At 39.9% G+C, this 22,849-nt stretch overlaps 1 protein-coding gene across 1 annotated transcript in view; it reads right to left on the bottom strand.

The window, feature by feature from the left end:
• Positions 1-22,849, bottom strand: part of pxdn (peroxidasin) — a 49,686-nt gene that overhangs the window by 22,362 nt on the left and 4,475 nt on the right. The window contains exons 3-11 of the mRNA XM_029461204.1: positions 15,062-15,133; positions 13,714-13,785; positions 10,884-10,955; positions 8,576-8,647; positions 6,647-6,718; positions 5,512-5,681; positions 2,608-2,725; positions 2,068-2,237; positions 228-500 (exon numbers count right to left, since the gene is read on the bottom strand). Of these exons, the coding sequence (XP_029317064.1) occupies positions 228-500; positions 2,068-2,237; positions 2,608-2,725; positions 5,512-5,681; positions 6,647-6,718; positions 8,576-8,647; positions 10,884-10,955; positions 13,714-13,785; positions 15,062-15,133 (1,091 nt within the window). The remainder of the gene's footprint in view (positions 1-227; positions 501-2,067; positions 2,238-2,607; positions 2,726-5,511; positions 5,682-6,646; positions 6,719-8,575; positions 8,648-10,883; positions 10,956-13,713; positions 13,786-15,061; positions 15,134-22,849) is intronic.

The following is a 22,849-nucleotide window of genomic DNA, read 5'->3' as shown; positions in this document are numbered from 1 at the left end:
TTTTGATTTAATTCACTTTATATTGGGTAAGATGATGTGAGGTGACAGGTCCTGATGTCTCAGAATAATCAGGATAATAGCAGTAAAAAACACATGTTGCCAGTTTGAAGGAAAGTACATTGCTGAAAACACAACATCAAAAACTAAAACTTTAACCACAGTGCTGCAGTGAAACCTGTCTTATTCATTAATAAATCGTATAAATCCAAATGATTTCTGATTCCTACCTTGTACGATGATATACGCTGTAGCGTGTATGGTATCAACATTATTAGAGGCAAAACAGGTATACTGTCCCCCATCAGTCTGGACCACGTTCTGGATATAAAGCCCTCCGGAGGGTGTGATGTTGACGCGAGCGTCGTTGGGCAGCGGTGTCCGATCGCCCTTTGTCCAAGAGACCCGGGGCTGCGGTTGGCCTGTGGCACTACATTCCAGCGTCACACTCTCTCCCACCAGCACCTCAGTGTTCTGGGGCTGGATCACAAAACTTGGCCGTGCTAGTGGAGCAGGGGGAGAGGGGAGGGGAGAACGTGGGAATGGGGTTAGATTATAAATTGAGAGGTAATTTTTCATCTGGGTCTCTGGTTTGAATAACTTCAGAGTATTAGGAAACTTATGATGACCTTAATAAATGTTGGCAAAATGTTCAATAGAAAGCTATTGAGAAATGTGCATTTGAAAGGCAAGTTCACGCACAAACATCACCTTTGTATATTTCTGTCAATAACGCGACTTTCAATATTGCTAAAACAACCTCCTACGTGGATCACAAAACACTCCTGTCCTATCCATATTTGGCCTGTGATTACAGTGGAGTCAGAGGAAGTATGTACACAGCAAGAGGCCTGGTGTTTACAATCACACAGACAGGAAATGCACAACATCTGCTCTCAGAAACTGTTCCTTAACAAGGGGTCATCACTAGGTCCATCCATCACCCTGGCGATGACCCTTGGGTCATCTTGAGACAGCCGTGCTAATCTCCCACAGCGACAGCTATTGGCACTGTGACTGATTGATGTGTGAGTAATGTTTAAGTGTGTATGTATGTCAGCAGAAGCTAGAGAGAAAGAGCAACAGAGACAGAGGACAGAATGTACTTGTATATTTAAGTATGTGGGAGGACAATTTGACATGAAAGCCAGTGTGCTTTGCTAACGGCTCAGTAAAACTTCCCAGTTATTTGACCTGCTGAACTCTAAGGGTAACACCTTGCTCTGATCTAATAACAGAAAGAGATCATATCATGTTTTTAGACATATACATGAAGTTGTGTTCATGGTAAACTACCACTAATTACCTCCGACAAGGAGGTAATGTTTTCGGCTCGGTTTGACTGTTTGACTACTGGCCAGATTTCCATGAAACTTGGTGGAGGAGTGTTGCATGGGTCGAGGAGGAACCCATAACATTTTGAACGGATCCAAACACAAACACATGGATGACTTACTTTAACATCGCAAAATACGGCACTTGTCCTGCATTCATGTGTGTGGAAAAATCGTAAGAATTTGTTCTCAACTTGAAAAATTCACGTGAACTCCCCCTCAAGTTGCAACAACCTGAAACAGCTATCAATGTGTTGTTTAAACGCTCTGAGCAATAAACTACCATACATAACGACTTAAAGATCATGAACAGACCAAAGTCTGTTCCCAACTCCCAACGACTTCCCAACTCGGGAAATGAGACCATCTAAGGCGCACGTGAATGCAGCATTGGCCTCGATGGAGGCCTGCGCTCTATGAGTGCCATTCTAGTTTGTACCGTATTACCCACAATGACATCAAGTTAAACCGGGAGAACTCATCTTAAACATGAAGTCAACAGATGCAGTAGATTAAAGTTGGTATGGACAAATACTGTCTGAGTGGACGTAAGAGTGGATAGTGAAAAATAGTTTTGTCAAGACATTCTCCTTTCACCAGTGAGTGCCTTAAGTCTGGATTTTCCAGGTCAATCTGTGATGTAGGTTAATTAGCCTGGACATATTGCACAATGCAGCTTTGGTAGTTAGTAGGTTACCTGTAATTAGCAGTAATTAGATTAAAAGCAGCCACTTACAGGGGGCTCCAAAATATCGCAGCGTGACCTGTGAAGTCTTGACCTCCCCGGCCACATTTTTGGCCATGCATTGGTAGACTCCCTGGTCTGTCTCCCTGGTGTCCTGAATCATCAGTGTCCCATCTTCCAGCAGGTTGAGACGACTGTCATCACGCATGTTTAGAGCATTGCTGTCAGGGCGGCACAGGTATACACATCACAACCAATAAACATAAATCAGTATATGTATACAGTCTATTCACTTACTGTACTTGCACAAGTTGTTTTTAATTATGTCATCTGACATCTGGATCTTAATTATCAGAGTAACAAGCAGAATTACGTCAGAGAAACACTGATCTTTAACGTTAAACAGTTTTATTCCGTGACTGGTTTTTAATCACCGTGTCTGTTTGTTATGGAGAGGAGGAGACCTGGGAGGATAATTTGGCTGAATGAATCCTAACCAGGAGAAGCTGACGGCAATAATGGCAAACTCAGTATTTTGCTATTGTTTTGACTGAGACCCCCAAGTAACACAAAATGACATAAGTGTCTTACTTGTTCCTGAGCCAGATGATCTGTGGTTTCGGGTTGCCTTCAGCCCTACAGGTGAAGTAGACAGTGTTCCCTGATGTTACATCAACATCCTGGGGCTCTGATGTGATCCTGGGTACCTCTGGAGGAAAAGACCAGAGAGAAGGAAGGGAAGATAATAATACACAGGTGTCCATTCATTTGTATGTGCCTGTATGCTGCGACAATTGTTGAACAGACAGACAGACAGACAGACAGACAGACAGACAGACAGACAGACAGACAGACATCTATAATTAAGACAAATAGTAGACTATGCTCTCTGGAAATGTTTCCTGAGCCATGGAAGATAACCCATTAGTAACCTAGACTGTGGTGGCCCGCCATAGTCTAATTTGCCCTGCCACAGTAACTAACCAAAAATATTTGTACACTTCTCAAAGGGTGGGCTATTATATACAACCAAAGTGTATATTGTTTATAGAGCCCAACATTATTAACCAGCCATTGTTTCCAAGAGCACAAAGTTCTTCATAGAGCTAAAAATACCACAATACCACCAACACAAGATCTTATAAGCACTAACACACACAGAAGGAATATGGACACATGTTTCGAGCCCCAATAGAAAGTCAAGTTCCAACAATCAGCTGTCGACATGCAGCACACACTCTCTGAGACATTTCAGAACTACCCTTCTCTCCCATCTGCTAACATAAAGAACAATCCTTGGGATGTGGGTACATCTGTGTACAACAGCAGGTAAACCAAACCCAAACTCATAAAAGCTTCTGAACTTCAGACTAGCCCATCTCGTCTCTTACCAGCAAATTACTCGACATTAACTGGGGATTGTAATTGCAGTTGGAAATCCTGTTTGTGGTAACCTAGCCTTCACCGTGGTCCAATGAGGAGGCAAGCCCGGCTCATCAGATACCACTTGTGCAGGGAGGTGGCACTTCATCTCAAGAAGGACGGCTGTTTTGACAGCTGCTCAACCCGCTGTGCATTGTTCCACCTCGTTTACAGGGGGAGAGAGGGAGAGCAAGAAGGGAGGGAGGAGTGTGGAATGGCTTCCATCATGTTTTGAAGCAGACATTCTTCCTATGCTGCCTTACTATGCAGACAGATGAAGTAGAGGGGGTAACATTGAGCAAGAATGGGCAAGTTGGTGCTATCAAATTAGCAGCTGAGATGTAAATGTGGTTGGGTTAAAGTCAGCTTCCAACTAGGCTGCCTGCCTGGCTCAGACTAAAGCATTCAGTGGGAGCTGGAGGAAACACAGAGCTCAGACAGTTGGATTTACTGCAGGAGCTAACCGCCTGTAATAGAAACCAACTGAAAATCTGCCATACAGACTTACAGTGAAAAGTGGACAATATACTGAAACCTGTGCTTAAGTGTACTTCCATTTGGACGGCAAAGCTTGCAGGCAATACTCCGCCCAAAGTCTATATTTTAAACATGTCATATTCATAGTAATAGTATTTGTGTGTTTGTCTCTGTGCGTCATTTTATTAGTTTTCCCTATACCATCATAACAGCTCATATGCAAAAATAAATAAATAAATATATATATATATATAATTGCATAGAGAGAAAGGGGGTCTGGAAATATATAGAAGGAGTCTTAAGTAATATCCAAGTCAGTAAAACATTTTTACACAGAACTTTTATCACTCTCTCTAGACTTAACAAACGGATCCAAGCTGATCTGATCTCTGCAGGCATATTTGTGGACAAGAAGGTACTTTGTTTCATATGGTGTGTCACTGCCCTACAGTCCTTCTGGACAGAGGTTTTGAAGTCAATACGAGTATGAGTATATGAATATAATCCTATCTCCATGTCCTGTTGTTTGGAGTGCACAATTAAGGCTGCTAGGAGAAAGAGTTTGTTGAATTGGAGGATTAGTAAGTAAAATAGTTTTTCAAGTTAGCCGATAACTGGTTACGAATAGTATATATTATCAGTGATACTAACTACAACTTCTGGAATAATTTGGTATGAAGGGTGATATTGCGTATTTAAATATATATATTTGGCGCCCTTGCCCAATATTTGTCTTTGATGTTTTTATAAAAGCTGATTCCCCTTTCAGGTCAGGTAGACCCTATGATCACACATATAGATCATTTCCCTCATGTTATCTGTGTTTCATCAGTGATAATTACTACAATGTTGTTTTAGTGTAGTATAGTATTTTGTTCTGTGTGTGTACCCATCTGCTGGTGGTCTGACTGTGAAGAGAGGCCAAAGGTCCTGACTGACACCCAGACCAGAGACACAGCTGCTGGTGAAGAGTGAAACAGCTGGGTGCCTGCAGACGTCAGACACAAAGAGAGGATACACCTGTATCTTTGTCTGTACGTGTGAGTCAGGGTGACTATGCATTCCTGCTATTTGCTGGCAGGAGGCTGTAGGTGTTGTATGTAGACTGAGTTGTGGTTTAAGTTAGGAGAGTGTGTATTGGAATAAGAACATGTACACCACATGCAAGCTGCTATGCAACCATGTGTGTATGACTTCATGTATGCTTGCCCTAAAATGTGTTACTCCCAGTTTCAACAGTTGTCCTAATTTAAAACACATCAGTTTCAATAAGAAGGCTTTCAATAACGAGTGCTTTAGGAACATGTTTTTTATGTTATTAATGTTGCAGCATATTAAGGCTCCACAGATATAATGTGTCTAATTCCCACTATAGCTGGGCCTGATGTGGAGATATGGCAATGCAATAGAAAACAAGTTTTAATTTACATTCGACAATATACCTGAAACTTATCCAATTATAAAAACCCTGCAATTCTCAGAATCCCCATACTAGTCTAAATAAATAGCTGTCCTGGTTTCAAATGTGCCAACAAACATGCCATGACATAAATGAATTGTCATGCTTAGTGGAAAGTGTCATTATTTTCTTCGTACCACAGTTGAGCTCCTCGGCGGAGAGTGTTGCCACCGATCTGCCCTGCAGGCGGCTTGGGTAGTCACAGGTGGCAGCAGCCTGGGCATTGCCTGACTCAGCATACTGCTTCAGCAGGTCAGCCAGCCACAGCAGCTCACAGTCACAGTTTAATGAATTGGAATCCAGTCGCCTGAACACACAAACAACATGCACAGTGAGAAATGGGCATGTAATCCTTGGTAATGCAAACTGTATATGACACAGGTAGCTGTGGAACTAAAACTGGTCTGGCATAGCCAGGCCCGGTTCAGTCCAACCAGTGGGGCTCAGCAGGGCCATATTGGAAGACACTCTCCTCCTGCCGTGGGAAACTCTCTGCTTGGCCTCCTTTTCTGGTGACTGATCCAGCTTTCAGTTCCACTACAATGTGTCCATTATCCCTGACATGGTTTTTCAGAAGATTTAAGTGGCAATTTTTTACATTTGTGAATCTCTTTTTGATAGTGTGTTATGAACAAATTAGATTTTTAGTCACACTTAACCTTTCAGGGTCTAAGCTATCATTTATATATTTATTTTTCCTCCAACACTAAAAGCCATGATCAGAGTGAAGTTAATGCGAGGTTACTGCAGATTCTCTTAGTGTCTTTTTAAGCACTGGCCTATGATCTAACAAATACTGAAAGGGGCCTTCATGGCAGAGAGAAGAGCGGAGAAATAAATGGGATAAGGCCAAACTGCTGATTGATCTTCACTGTCTGTTGCCTGGAGGACGTTGGAGTTTGAAGATAATCAGCCTCATGTTGTAAGACCCCAAAATCTCATATTTCAGGGAAAATTAAATATCTTTTGTGCAAGATGGATATTACAATTTTAATTTTCTTTGCTTTTCTCATCATACCCTACACTACACAGTCCTTTTCAATCCACTCTGCAGCTGACTCAAAACTCTTAACTACGGGAAAGACTGGGCTGTGAGCCTTGTGATAAAAACCACCTAGCAGCCAAAGAAGTGTGAGAACAGTGTAGTGTGGTTACGTGGCACGTAACGGACAACAGGCCCCACTTGATTATGGGTGTCATGGGAGTAAGCTACAGAAATTGAAAGAGACATGCATTCTAACACAGCTGTTTTAGTAGTTGCTTTTCACTTACAATCGCTTCATGGCCTCAAGATGAGAGAAGGTTCCCGGGACTAGCTGGGTGATTCTGTTGTTGTGTAAAAACCTGAGTGAGAGAGAGAAAAAACTATAAGATGATTAACAGTATCACTGTATGGATAGCTATAGCTATGCAGCTGGCAATGAATAACATATTTCATTTTCCAAATGGGACATCTTCCCAGACATGCTATGATGCTCAACTGGACAACCTGGAAACTTTTCCCTAAAACTATTAATTCTTAAACAACTAAATCAAGATAATCTTTGATGCAGTTCTTCATCTTCTATCCCAACCTCTAGGAACCAATCTACAGATATGCTCACTGGCCACTTCACCTCAGGGACTGCTTTGACCGTGACCGTGGAGATATTCCCCAACAAGCCACTCAGAGTGTACATCTGGGAATTCCTTCCCTCCCCTTTTCCCCCATGATTTGCAGGTGTCCTCCTTCTTCGTTCCCTCTCCAGTGACTGGGCAGTATGGATATACTAGGCAGCCACTGGCCCATAAACAGGGACAATGAAGCAGGAATTTAACAGAACTTTCTTTAACCTTTAGACATCTGGTGGAGAGTTTTAGAAGCAGAGGCGACATCATATCTGCACGTTGTCAAGAAAGTCCATATCCAGAGCATTCGCAGGCTGTGCTTGGGACTAACAGGTTAAATGTAAAACCTTATGGCAGTTTGTCCAGAAGAGAACCACAGCGTCATTATCGAAACTATTTTATGGTTATGTAGAATTGTGGTCAAGGACAACAATATTAATTCACTATTACATTTAAATGAGCAATGTGTAGGATTTAGGGGGACCAATTGGTATAAATGGAATACAATATTCGTAACTATGTTTTCATTAGTGTATAATCACTTGAAACTAAGAAAGGTTGTGTTTTCGTTAGCTTAGAATGAGCCCTTCATATCTACATAGGAAGCAAGTCCTCTTCCACGGAGTCCGACATGTTTCTACAATAGCTCAGAATGAACAAACCTAATGGTGACAATAGAGAAAGCCTTTTAAGTTACCTGAAGGCCACTGTACTTCTACGACAGGGGTATTCAGTATTCAATCTGCAACCTCGCTCCTAAATGCTAAATCCTACACATTGCTCCTTTAAGATGACCTTTCACATGCAACTCTACATCTAGTAAATAAGGATGATTGAAGTTTAACTACAACTTTCATACAGAGTACCCCATTAAAATATAAGTGATAAATATTACTGTGATCTGCGATGAACACCATGTTGAGAGTGACATTCCTATCTGTGGTTGTAATTAGCTGAGCTCTGTGTTTAATGAGGCCAAGATGTGTTCTCAATCCTGCAGTCCAATCCAGGGCTCTGGCTTGAAAGTTGTGATGTCATTCAGTCCCCCTGGTCTGACCAATTGTCCCAATGTGAGTATTTTTGAAGCAGCATGATTAGAAAAAAATGGAAACCCAATACATTTCCTGACATAGGTCTAGAGTTGTCTGTTCAACAAATAAACTGCAGAGTGAAAAGAACACTTGCATCATCTCACAGCTGTAACAGGACAAACTAGCCTCATGGGAACTATATATAAGTAAGGGATCAACTTTTAGAATCTGCTATCATTACTGTATGATTGTTTGAAGCAAACCCATCTCATTACTATACAAGGACTATCAGTCTTGGTAGGAGGCAATTTGCTGTAATGATTTATACAACAGCTGACGTTCTGCTGCAGCAGGTCATTCCAATGTCATGCTAAGCAAAGTCGGAGTTGACACTTTTCCAATACCAAGTACATCATGCTAATTACCATTGGATCCATTAATTTATTTCAGCATTTACATTTGAATCTGCTTTTTCATCCAGAGAAGGTTTTTATTTAGGATTGTGGGTGAACGTGTACTTTTTAGAAATCTTGGGTGAAAAGTTCCAACAGGAATAACTTACAGTCGTTCCAGCTTTGGTAGGTGAGTGAATGATTCTGGTTCCAAAGACTCAATGTTGTTGAAGTGCAGGTACCTAGAGAAGAACAAAGTGTAGACAAAGCACAGTGACACTTGATTAGGGCTCCCTGTCTGACTAAATATAATTGAATTCTCCTAATGGGCTCTAAGAGGTAGGTAAATGACAATGCTGAAGTGCTCCCCAGTCATTCCTGTATACCCGTCCATCATTGACAGTTCATATTACTGAAATAACAGTTTTAAAAAAGGTGATATCTAGCTCTATATGAAGACAGGAGGAATTTGCACATCGGGCATTCATCTTAGACAGTTGATATACAGGGTCTGACAATCTGTGGCTGAAGCCTGAGTTTGAAATGAAGATTGCCCACAGGTGAAAAGCAAGTACAACGATTATCTCATGGAATGCAAACATAATTTATGCCCCCAAAAGCCTTTGAGCTGAGAAAACATAAATCAAACCATATGCTAACAAATAAAAGGTTAGGGAAATGAAATCCAACTGATAGCTGAAAGGTAACTGTAAGGAATCAGTTGGGAATCTGCTAGTTTAGACGGGGAAAGCAACAGTCAAAGCAGCTGCAGCAGCAAAACAGACAGACACAGACGCAGCTCATAATATTCCTCTAGATGTATTCCACACAAGAAAATCAATTTTAGTTTTGGCTGTAAGTATATTTCAAATGTTAATTATTTGCTTTACTGGACATCCAACATTATGTCTTTGGATGTTGCCTTGAATGTGTGTTGTAGAGGAGCCTGAACAGAAAAACAACACAATCCAGACAAACAATAAAAGACAGAACGGTTTAGTGAAGACAGCAGTACATTCATTTTAGAGCCACTTAATCCTCCCTCTATGATCAATAAGCATCCCAATTAATTTGGTACACTTTCAAAACTATTTGTGATCCAGTATAGCTGTTACAAGTCTAGATAGAGATGACATGAAATCAATCAGCCATGGTCTTAACTGTGTAAAGAGGACTAGAAAATCCTAAATTGCAAGCATGCTGTGATCAGGTGATCGTGTTGCTGTGTTCCTGTGTGATCCCTAACAACCCTACTGGCATGCTGATAACACACAACAGATGAGTGGTGGTGGGTGGGTCATATGTAAGTGCATAGGTCATAGAAACATGTGACTTCAGGCTTCTGTTGCCCAGCGCTGAAATAGAAGAACTATTAAAGTATATGCAATCTGGCTCAGAATTTGTCACCCACCTAGAAAACCCTTCATTATTACAGCAAAACTCAAAACAGCTGCCAGGCACGGAGCCTGATGTTGGAATTGGTTTGACTTGGTGAATTGGCCATTTGTTCTCTGTTTTTGTAGTTACAGAGAAGTTAGTCATCATCTCCTACAAAAGCACAGAAACCTTAATCTACTCAAAGAAATGTGCATATCAGCCATATTGGTTGTGATAATGACACACTGGCTTATCGACACACTACAATAATTATTTCTGCTGACAGTGATCACTCAAATTCTAAAACAATTCTAACAATTCTAAAACTAAATTATTGTCAAACCTGCAACTGTATAAAGATACAACAGTTTTTTCTTCTAAAAGCAGCAAATAGGTTTCTGGGTCTCAAGACTTACAGAAAGCAATTCAATTTCATCACACAGATTTAACACACATAATGCACTGAAGGGTACTCACAAATAAACACTTAAGAGCAGCAAATATAGCAAATTGGAGCACAAGGGTAGTTTCTGCAGTAGCAGGAAGCAAGTCAAGCTTTTCTCTGAAACAGAAGCTCTGAATCCAGCACAACACTGCTAGCACTACTAGCAGCACAAGGCTAGATAGCATGCTTTAAACTTTGCATGGGGGTGGCAAATATCTGTCTTCCTGACCACAAGACATGCGACTCATGCAAAAGGTTCAAAAAGGGTCAGCGCGGGACACAAGGTTGGGTGCACACACGGCATGCATGGTGGTGGTGGAAAAGTGGATAGAGGGGCGCACGTAGGGGGTGGAGGTGGAAGGTGTCACTGTAATGAAAACTAAGTGAACAGAGCTATCATGACACCTGTGTAAGGCCTACACAGTCATGTTATACAGCATATATAACATGTTATGCCAACATCTGTGACATGCCTGTCACTATTGCATCATATGACATGTAGACCTTACCAGGCTTCATGAATTGTTTATTGCAATCTCTCAGGAAGGGGTGAGGGAGGAGGATAAAGGTGTTTTACAGACGGAGAGACAGTAGGTGGGAGAAATAGCAGTTGGTCGAGCAGGAGGAATAGGTGGGCGAGGAAGTTGGTCACTTACAGTTGCTCAAGAGAGACAAGCCCCTTAAATGCTTGTCTGTCAATTGATTGGATTTCATTCTTGTACAAATAGCTGAAAGGAGAGATAATCATTAACATTAGTAACACACACACTCACACAGGATCATCTGAATTCTGTCTGGTTATTATGAGAGAAAGTAGAGGGGATCTGATCAAAACAAATGTTTCGTCACCATTTTAAAATGATGTGCATGTTGTGCTGCTTATACAGTATACTTACTGTAGACTTACATTTATTTAGTGAAGTATGCACTACATTTCCCTGTTTCATCGACATAACATCTACAGTTATTTCACATATGTGTGCTTGACTAAGTAGAACATAAACATACCCTATTATTCCAAAGCAGTGAAAAATGCAGTGTGAAGGAATATTTTACAGATAATTGTATGTAGTGTTCATTATTACAGTAAAATGTGCCAAATATTACACAGCAATCAAGTCAATACAGGCAACAATAAAGCAATTTGACACTCAATAAGACTTTTACCAGATAAATGAAATATCTATATTACTCATGGAATATTTTACATTCAGTTAATGAGTTCCAATATCTGATTGTATAAGTTAACATTCACATTGCAAAATCAGAGTTTAGATGTGCACACCTCAGGAGAAAATGTATAGCTGTTAACATGGTGTGTGCATCAAATCATCAATGGACAAACAATAAAACACAGATTCTTTGAGTCAAATCTTTTCTCCATTTTATCAGGGACTTCAACATTTAAACTTGAAAAGGACTGATGTAATGTACAGCCTGTACAGGATCAATATGGCATTTCAGCACACTGAAAGACAATTACCCCTTGACGTGTGCGTGTATTCCATCCATCATACATGTTACAGAAATGTGATACTAGAAAAGCAATGTCTTAAAGCTGTCTGCCCTTTAATCTCCCATCTCACTATATCACTTTCCACCATTGCACTCATGATGAGACATGATGAGAGATATAGATTTCCCCAAAGCACAAGTGACGCAATGCATGGAAAAATAAACATCCTCTTTATATCACTGCATGTCCTTCTCAGTGCGAGAACCTGTCTGTGTAAATGACACCATGACCATGGAAGATGAAAGGTTTATACAAAAATAAACAACGTCATCATGTGTAATATGACAAATGATTAAAACCAATTAAGTTAAAAGCCACACGTAAGAAAGTGACATTCATAGAGCAATGACTTCATTCATGTTCCAAATGACCTAATTAGAAACTATTAGTGACCAAACCAAAACTATTATTACATTTCCATGCAAAGCTTTTCTGTACAAACTGATGATGGTAATGAAAACTCAACTTAAGTGTAATGTGTTTACTTCAGTGACAATATGTTTTGTTGAAACTACACATTAAAACATCACTCACTTCCTTCATCACTGTGTTTTGGTTTAAGACGCAGGTCGATGTTCCCTGAGTGCTGCTGATCACTTCATTAAATGATCTATATTAACATTCATAAAACCAAAAGCTATACATACTAAGGAAAGATACAGCATGTACCAAAGGAAACTTACATTAAAGTACTTTGATGCAAGTAGATAACTAAATATGTGTTCCTATAAGAAATACACTGATAGATAATTCCAGATCGATGTAATGCAACAGAACAATTAGAAAAAGATCAAAATAAACAGTCAAGCGTTCCCACAAAGAGGCACGTTGACCTCTGTTTGACTTGTTTATGGAGGGGGAACTGAAAGAGATGGGGGTTGTCGTATAGACAGCCGCCTGGGCCATTAGGTTTGGAGGACATTAAAGACGACAGGGAGTGGACTTTACTGGGGTCCAAAGGAAGTGAAGAGGTGAGATGGGAGATACAATCTAGCCCTCTAGCTAAAGAACACTGAATCAGTGGGAAGGGAGAAGGGTGGGGGGAGACCTTACCCTAATCATAAAGGGTAGGCAATGGTGCCGGCTTTAGATCTACTCTGCTTTTAAGTGACAGGAGCATTGTAATTAAAATAGTTACTAAATAGCTAGAGGATTTAATTACAACACGAAGAGTGAGGATATATGCCTGGAATGTATGTTTGCGTTTGGGTGTCAGTAAGAGGAAGAGAGATGTATTATCCGTTGGTGATCCCTCAGTTGACCTGAAATTCTCACACTCATTCAGTGTGCATTACATTAAATTTTTATATTCTAGCAGGGTGAGCATGCTTGCTAAAAACAGTGTCTCCCACATGGTGATTGTAGGCTATATCTATAAATGATGATAACATGACAACAAAGTCACACCCAAACACAAACAAAACCATATAAAGCAAATTAAATATACCCTTCACTAGCTCCAAGATTTGTCCCAACGTATTAGAGCACTGTACGTACATACTACGTAGGTTCTCTGAGTTCCAATCAGGGAAATCAGACAATATCTAACTGTGAGCACAGACAGTGCTCTCACCACCACTGCCGCCAGTGGGATGATAATGCAAGTGACTAACAAAGGGAGCAAACTAGCAATTCCACAGAAACCTTGAGGCAACACACGCCTAAACAATCTGTTCTCAGCTGTGCCTGCAGGTCAAGACTTCCAGACACATAAGTACAGAGGCTCAGACAAAGGGAGAGTGTTCATTGATGTATTTTCCATCTACTGCCCTGATACACTCACTAACAGAGCAGTCTAGCAACATCAGCTGTCTTACAGTGTAAGATATGTTTCACTATGCTTCCTCTACAGTTGACTGAACACATGTGAACTCCTTTAACAGTGACCTTTTTGCCTAATATTCTGACAGAACAAAGGTTCTGCCACATTGTCTCAAACTCTATCACTGGACCTCAAAAGAAAAACTTACAGATATTTGAGGTTTTCCAGGTCTTCAAATGCCCCCCTGGGGATCCTTCGTATATGATTGTTGTTGAGGAGGCTGTGAAGGAAAGATAACAGGGGTTATTGTGTGGTTACAAAATCCATGCTATTTCAAGACAAGATGCAGTATAATATAATTCAGTTGTTTGCATCAGTTGCCTTCTGACTTCTGGGACAGTGTGAATATGGAGGAGTTTTGAAAGTCATCTGGTAAGATTACTTCCACAGTTTTATATGTAATCACGAGTCCTGTGATTTGAGTTGTAATTCCTAAATGGTTTGTGATCTCTTGTTTTCTTGCAAAAAACTACAAGCTTTTGATCTCAAATCTAGTGACACCTTCTCATAGGCTAACTTGGGAGAACACAACCTGCTCTCCCCTTCAACGGACATTACAGACATATTTCTGTCTGTACAATTGTAATATTGGACATGTCACTGTAGTTCAAAGACTTTAGGATGTGTTGTTGTTCATTCTGTGGAACTGCAGCCTCAAACCTTGAAGAGCTGTTCAGGATATAAACCCTCAACAGTCCACATGGCTGGCTGATAGGAAAAGCTGGGCTTTTCTCCTGCCTTAGGGGACTTTTTTCACTTCGAAACTCAATCTAAACCACTTTTATTAACTATGAATACTGGATCTACACATCTTCAGTTTTAGTGTTTTGCTAAAAGTTTCACTCTGTATTTTTGCATATTTCTTCGACCTTACTTCGCACTATCTACAGCAGTCATGGATGAGAAAGCATCGCAACAATGTCAACAGTCTAAACACTGATATGGCTACATAAACTAAAGCATGCACACATTTCTTCAAATCTTCAAGAAGGTTGCCCACACAAAAACTTGGAACATTTCTGCTTTATTAGCTTAGCAATGCACCATTTAGCAGGCTGGACATATGATTAAAAAGCCCCTGTGGGTGGAAGTGGAAAAATAAATTCCTCATACATTACGAGCTGACCTACATGTGTGAAACCACAGCAGAGCAACAGAGCAAGAATTTGCTTTTCTGTGTGTGCGTGTGTGTGTGTGTGTGTGTGTGTGTGTGTGTGTGTGTGTGTGTGTGTGTGTGCGTGTGTGTGTGTGTGTGTGTGTGTAATACAAACAAGACGTGAAGGGAAGTGGCAATCATTCTGTAGAGTGTTGTTTTAAGGAAATGGGCTAGATTAATTTTCAGTAGTAGTCTTCTTAAGTTCATTGACTTTTCTTACTAACAAGATGCCATTACTATGAAATATTATTTAGGAAACTATGTCATACCAAAAAAGAAGTTCTACTATATGTCTACTAAAGTTCACAATCATGTATCCAGAGTACAGACAAAGACTTACAGTGTGTTGAGGTTCTTTAATCGTTTGAAGGAACCTGGTTGTAAATCCTTGATTTTGTTGAACCTCAGGTCTCTGTAAAACAAAAGGAAATATATTTATATTAAGGAAAGTATCAAGTATATTATGGAGAAAAGCTTTACATAAATACATTATACTTGGAAGATTTCAAGTGTGTAGAAAGCAAGCAATACACATCTGCATGAACAAAAGTCCACAGCAGAGCTTCCACATAATAATCCCGAAGGATAATTGGACACATTACTCATTTCACAAGAATGCCTTTGTCAACGTTTAATCATGAGGGCAGATTTATATAACATTTGCCCCAAAGATAACAATAACAAAGCTAGTCACAGCAGTCAGCAGGTTTCAATGTCTTTCTCCTTTAACTTCTTAATTTAAAGAGTCTGTGTAATGATAACAATATAGTTTGACATGGCACTAATCACTCTTGGTCTTACAAAGAATGACTAAGCGTGTCATGAAAGTGACGAGCTAAAGACCCTCATAAGACAAATAGCCTTGTGAAGGTGAAATCATTCTTAAACCCATGTGGCATTACCAGCCACATAATGACTAGTTGTGCAAAATTGTCATCTGAACAGTGATGTTATGTTTGTGGAACTTAGGCTTTAAGTCATCAGATCTTCAGCTAAGCCATTTGCTAAATGTATTTTTACAAGATATTCTGTAAGTGGAACCAGCTATTCATATGAGGAGCATTTAGAGAATGTTTAGGAGTGAGTGCATTGAGAAACACTGTTTGTATCAGCCCCCCACTATTCTTAGAAGTATTCACACTCTACCAATTTAAAGTCTTTATGGGCTGCTTCAACCTACAACAACATGGTAGAAGGTTTTGCATTTTTTCACGCAGCATGGCATCCTGAGAGAAACATCTATTGAAAGCATGTCCAGCCAAAGAGATGAAGAGATCATTTGAATGGAACCACAAAGCAGATTTATCACTTCACTGAGGAAAGGGAAAACTACATCAGGCTTTTGCCTCTAGAAAGCCCGACTCCTCCAGTAAGAGCTTGGGCCGACGACCAGCATTCTTGTTAGCCAATAACCTTACAAAGTAAATACTCTGAGAGTGGGTCACTCAGACCTGTCAAGATGCCAGGGTGATGAGAATCATGGAAGAGCTTGAAGGAAAAGAAAAACAGCTTTACCTTTGCTTTTTGCCTGTTAAATGATGTCTAACACAACCTTTCTTCCTATGAAATTCATCCCAAGCATAAATGTGTCATTTACATTCTGTATGTATCCATCAGCTTCATAATTATCTTGTCTATTTTCCTTTATTCACAAGAGGCAAAACACCGTTGACTTTCTCATTTCTGTAAAAAATGACATCCAAATAACCAAATCAACTGATTTCATAGCCAGTGAAATGTTTATGGGTCATTGTCTCTGTAAAAGCCTTCACATATGGGTCCAATCAGAGTGAGTCCAACTTTTTCATATGCTGACTTCCTTTCATATAGACTGAGAGCTAGTGCAAGAATTCACTCAAAGAGCTTTTCTGTAACTGGCATGCTTTGTGTGGAACGTCCTTCAGACAGCTATGCCATTGTTGTTTCTGGCACCACCTTCAGTATGTGAGAAACGTCATTTAAGTTGTTAATGTCAAAATAAGACTGCAGCAATGCTGATCACAATTTGAAATGAATCAACAGCTTCGACCAAACCATGACACCTCACAATCAGAAAGATAAAACAGGAGTGCAGGTTTGGTGAATTTGGAGCACTAAGAAAATGAACTGTCAAAAACATTTTAAGTGGAGAAAGGGTTGAGGGTCTTCCATGGAAAGATCAGGGATCACTGTGAGATGAACAGCTACAGCACCCTGAGGAAAACACCTTTCTCCAGGCAACAGGCCCAGAGTGCAGAGTGCACTCCCCCAACAAGCTGAGGCATGGGGCTGTCCTGCCTAACTACCTCTAGCTCTGTGAGATAAAAGTGAGGGGGGAGCAGAAGGGCAGGTCTACATGCTGGTTCAGGCAGCACCCATCTCAGGTGCATACATGAAAGCACTGTTTCTCATTTCTGTTGAGGTAAGTCTAAAGTAAAATGAAGGGTCATACTTTGTTCACAGGATTCATTCAAAGCTTTACCTTGAACTCTGCTCAAACAGTACCTTCTACACAAAGTTTTAGAGAAACTAACCAACTCATATTGTCATATATATATATATATAGCTATTATCCTGACTACACTCACTATTGATTGCTGTGGCTGAATGGGAGTTTGTTAACTGAACCATTTGTCCTTGTTGGTTGCTGATATTTTTGCTCTGTGTGTCTCACTTTCATGGTTGGGATTACTTTTTCTTTATAGATAAGGATAATTAAGGTCAAGAGTGTTGTGGGTGTTTAAAGGATCAGCTGTCAACAGAAGATAAGGAGAGGCTCTATTGAGCATAGTGTCCAGAAATATTGGGACTGGTGACATCAGCACCGATGTATCCCACAATTGCTCTCAGGCTTCCAGTAAGTAAGACTGAAAAGTGGCTTTTGATCAAAGAATGGCCGCACTGGCACTGAACTAAACTGTGCGTTTGTCTGAGTGATTGTTTTGTCTCTGGATCTGTTAATAAAAACCTTGTGTGTGTGCCAAAACCTGACCCTTCACATGCATCACAGCCCAGAGACAATCATTTCTTTCACAAACACACTACACTAATCACACTTCATCCCCCACTCAGAGCAATAAGGCTTTTTTTATGATACTAATTTTATAAGATCTACACTAATACAAATGCTCCTGTTGCAAGCATGAAAGCAAACATTCCACAATTGTTTCACTGCAATTAAACAGGAAGTAATGACTATACTTTGTCAGAGAAACAAGATGGTCGATAAAGCTGCTTTGTGATGGTTTATAGTCAAGGAACAAGAGAAAAGCAGCAGCATGTATGGAGGACATTTAGGGGAAGTTCCTCAGGAAATAGTTCATTGAGCGTCCAGAGACCGCTCGGATGTTGTCACAAAAATATGTGCACAGATTGATGAACATTTTATGATATTTGTTCTGGGACATCAAATGAGTCTGTTAACTCCCATAATGTGTTTTGATGGCACTGCGCCAAAGGAAACTATAAAAGAGCAAGGATAACTACCCTGCATAGAGGCTGACAGACTAATTTGGGTATTGCCTAAACAAAAAGCCTGAAAGTGAACAGCTTCCCTGGCTCAGTAGTGAAGGAGCTATGGGAATGTGACAGTAATAGCATTAATACAGTGACGGCAGAGCCAAAGAACATTTGATTTAGTTTTGAAAACAAGGAAATGTGTCATTTAGACACATCATTTATCATGTGATGCTGATAAGAACAGAGCCAAGAGACAAAGGGAACATTATTTCAAAAATAAAAATGAAGGTTTACTGCTAGAAAGAGACATACATATATCATTGAGTTCCTTTGTTTATACGGCAGCCTTACATTTCTCAAAAAATAATTAGAATGACCTATTTAGAAAAGACAATGCTGACAATCTGGCTGCAGTGTTTTGGGCACAGTGTGTCTGAGATAGAACTGTAGGTCCAGTGAGTGCACTGAGGTGATTTAGGGACAGAGTAACTCTGGCCCAACACAGGAGAATTACAGTACTTATTGGTCAACGTGTTACTATACACATTTAACATGCCAGCAACTCTACTCAGAATAGTTCCACATTAAGCCGTCTAAATTTTAAAATACCATATTCGCTTAAAAAAGGTCTAAATCTCTTATTTTCCTTCTTCTTCTTCTTCTTCTTCTTCTTCTTCTTCTTCTTCTTCTTCTTCTTCTTCTCCTCACTTGGCAAACAACAAAAAAATGTGCATCACAGCCAACATCTGGTAAGTAATGGGACAGGCAGCCCAGCGGAATAAATCATTATTTCATGGTTGGGACGTCGTCTGACAAAATCAACATAAATACAGTTTAATGACAACAGCTGTGCTGTACAGTATGAACAGCTACATCCACGTTTAAAATGTGTGATTACAGAAAGGGTTAGGAGGACAGAAAGTTGTCTTCTTAACTTGGCTGCCTCACAATACCCGCTGTGACTGGGCTTCTCACACAGCTTGTTACGCTGCTGAGTAACAGCCCGTTCAGTCCCCTTCTGCTCTCTGTGGTCACCTATACTGTATTTTAATGCAGCTCAATATAGTCTGATATATATTAATTTAAATATTTCTTCTGTTTCTGTTATAAGACAACTGAACATGTATACAATTTATATATATATTATATATATATACAATATATAATTTAATCGCAGCTCTTAAACCATACACGTCAATCAGCAGCCTTTCCCATGCTGCTGTGATGAAATACTTATTTAATCATGGCGATGCAGTCTGACAAAATCAACATAAATCCAGGTTAATGACAGCTTCTCTGCTGTGTATTCAGCTATGTTGGTATTTAACATGGACAATCACTGAGAAAGTTAGGGGACTAAAAGTTGTCTTCCTAACTTAACTGACACTGTGGCACACATCACCAAATCCTCAATGGGATTGGACAAGCTCTGTTTCCCTATACACACAGAAACACTAAGCCAGCATTCAAAATGAGTTAATTTAGCCGTTTTAGTCTTGACGGACGGCTGAAGCAAAGAGAAAAAGATGCCTTTACAAATTTACCAGCATTCTGTGGATGTATCCTTCGGGATTTAAACATTTACTACAACACTTATATTTTACAGTCCTCATGTAATAGGCAAAGGATTCACATCAGTTTAGAGCAATACATTCTTAACACAAAAGAGCACACAATGTCATTACAGAAAAAATACAGAGAAAGAAAAGTATAAGGCTACATCTGCCAAAAGTAAACATTTTGGGAGTGCTGTATTTAATGCCCATGTAGCACTTTTTGTGCTAATTGGTAACCCTAGCAACTGCTGTCAAATCAATGAGTGATTCATTGAAGTTAATTATCACGTCAGTTTTTGCTTGGACAACAGTGACAAACAATAAATGATAAACAACCCTGTGGCTCTTTAGCCAGGCACCTCGGAAGATTGACACACACATTTAAATGATTGACTACCAGGATCTTATTCTTGGCAGGATGATAAAGCCTCTAAAATTGTTAAATAATGCTCGAGACAAAAAAGGGAAGAGCCATAGTTCTGTGTGGCACTACCAGGAAATCACCTATGTCTAGTCTATCTATTATTCACTGTTCTACATTATTTCACATTTGCATTTTGTTAATTAGTTGTCCTACACAGGTTAATGATGCTGCTCAAGTATGTGTACACAGTACAAGTGATTTTAACTTCTATGAAAATCTAGCAACAAAACAGTAAAGGTAATGAGGACAAAGCAGATGGAAAACTTGCAGAAACCAGTGAACCTGTGACCAGTTGCACCACCAAAAGTGGATAGCTATGCTAGCTGTAACTTAGTGAACAGGTGAGGTGGAAGACAGACTTTCACAACAATATGTGTCAACTAAATCCTGCACATAACGGTGTGGATGAGACTATTATGGTAAACATATTAGTCTCATTCAAAAACAGCAGGCAGTTCCAATAAACCTACACCATTCAATGTGAGCACAGTACTAGATTCATAGATCAAGACAATACTTTACCAACAAATCCTGTGTTTCAAAGTGATGAAAATAGAAACTGTAGCTGTCAAATGTTTGAAGTAGGTGCTGACTAATGTGCTGGATCACTCAGACTATCGCGATTATGTATAAGTTGTGTTACTGCTCAGAAATTACTTGCTAGAGTGCACTTGCTTAATAATCATCCACTCTCATAGCACTAGCAACAAACACTATTTGGCACTGCCACCGCATCCTGTATCTGCAACCATAGTATTTATCATATTTTAAGATTGAACTGATCTGTGTATTTACAAAGCAAACAAATATCATATGATTCCAACCTCTTCAAATAAGGACTATAGCTGCAAGGAAAATTTCCGAAGCGGTTCCTCCAAATTCTTGTCTGAGCAAGAACGACGAGTTAACCTGGCTGCTGCTCACTTTAACCAGCATCTGAGTTCCATGTGTGGACCTCTCCTTTCATTCTCTCCCTCTCTAGTGAGGGGAGTCATTTTGCTTTGTGACACATGCCCAAGTGGGCTTGCCAAGGACTCTCGGGCGTGTGTGAGTCATTCTTAGTTAAACAAGAACATGGCCGGCTCCTCGCTTGGTTGGAGGAACAGTGAACCAGGATCTCCAAACATGGCTGGGATGGTTCTCTGCAAAGCACATTCTGTGTTACCAAGGATTTGTTTTTGTCAAGGAAGTGCTAGTGCACAGCAAGAGCCTATCAAAATCATATCCTTAACCCCTTCTAGATTTGCTCAGTGGCCATGCAAATTAATGGTGATGCATAAAGCACTTTTATTAAGCATTTCAAAATAATAATGAAATGTATGATGTATAATAATGATGTATTTTCTCAGAAAAGCTTCTACATTCTCTTTCATAGCCGTCAGAGACAATCCAGCTCCAGTCATTGTTGGGCTGGCCTTTTTTTTGTCTGACTTCTGACTAACATGCCAGTTAATCAAGAGCATATATATTTTTTAAAGTTACTTATTTACTTGTCACTTAAACTTACGTCACTTAGCCAATGTACTACGCAGTGCTAGCAGGACCAACACGACAGACAAACCTAAAACGTTACATCACTTTAAGACAGTAACACTTGGATACAACAGTCCATTCATTAGTTTACTTTAGTGGCCGATGGTCTTTCGTCTCATTTAAGTCATATCACAGACCAGATCATTTTGAATGTAAATGCACTGGACTGCATGAATGGATACCACAACATGTGCTTCAATTGATTTTTTTGTTTATTTGTTAGAAGTTGCAATGGCCCTCCATGAAGAACAATATTCTATCAAAGTGGCTGTACAAAGATTTCTGCAAGGTAGTACACTTAAAAATGTAATCATTATTTATTATCAATATGACTATTAAAATAAGAACCAGGTTTAAAATAACCAGAATTCTGCATTTCTTTAAGGTAATTTTTTGGAACTAATTTAAAAGAAATATGAACCAGTGTTCCCTCAAATTCACCAGCTGTCCTGCTTTGGATGGGCACAGGAAGGGGCCAGTAGAGTTCCTTTCAACAACTATCTTGGGCCAAATCTCCCTGTGCAAATGAGTGAAGCTTTGGGGATTTCTGGATTTGCATTCCATAATGCAGCAGGGACTGAGCGCCTCACAAAGCCTGACTGCAGCAAATTCCACACAATGGGACTCCACTTTCCCTCCCTAACTTCAGTCCAACCAGGCCACTGTTTTGGGCCGTGAACAGGGCGAGGGGTGAAAGACATTAAGACATTTAGACCATGCAGAGCTCAAAAGGAGGCTGCCACAGAAATGTGCCTGCTTATCACAGTCATTACCAGGCAAAACCATGCTGTGCAATCAGTTCTACAAGCTGGAGACACTATGACACCAACCCCCACTGAATTGACTCACCAGTCATCCTGCACTCAAACACCAGATTCCTCTCATGATCTGGACACTCATTCCATTAAACACTGCCACTGATTCAACCAACACACACAGCTACTGCACTGAAAGCTAGCCCCACAATGAACAACTGCATATGTTTTAACTTATCTGCAAACTTCTGTGTGTGAAATATCCAGGGTCACATCGTTTAACTTATTTTTTCTTGTTTACATCCCATAATGCCATATTTAAAGCACCATAAAAAGGACAACATATATTTAAAAGACATAATAAGCAAACAGCCAAGATGTCCAAATATGGAACATATATGGGCTACTAACTTGTGAAATGA

Source organism: Cottoperca gobio, chromosome 22 (genome assembly GCF_900634415.1).
Source record: "Cottoperca gobio chromosome 22, fCotGob3.1, whole genome shotgun sequence".
In the NCBI taxonomy this organism is placed as follows: domain Eukaryota; kingdom Metazoa; phylum Chordata; class Actinopteri; order Perciformes; family Bovichtidae; genus Cottoperca; species Cottoperca gobio.
This window is presented reverse-complemented; position numbering and strand designations above follow the sequence as displayed.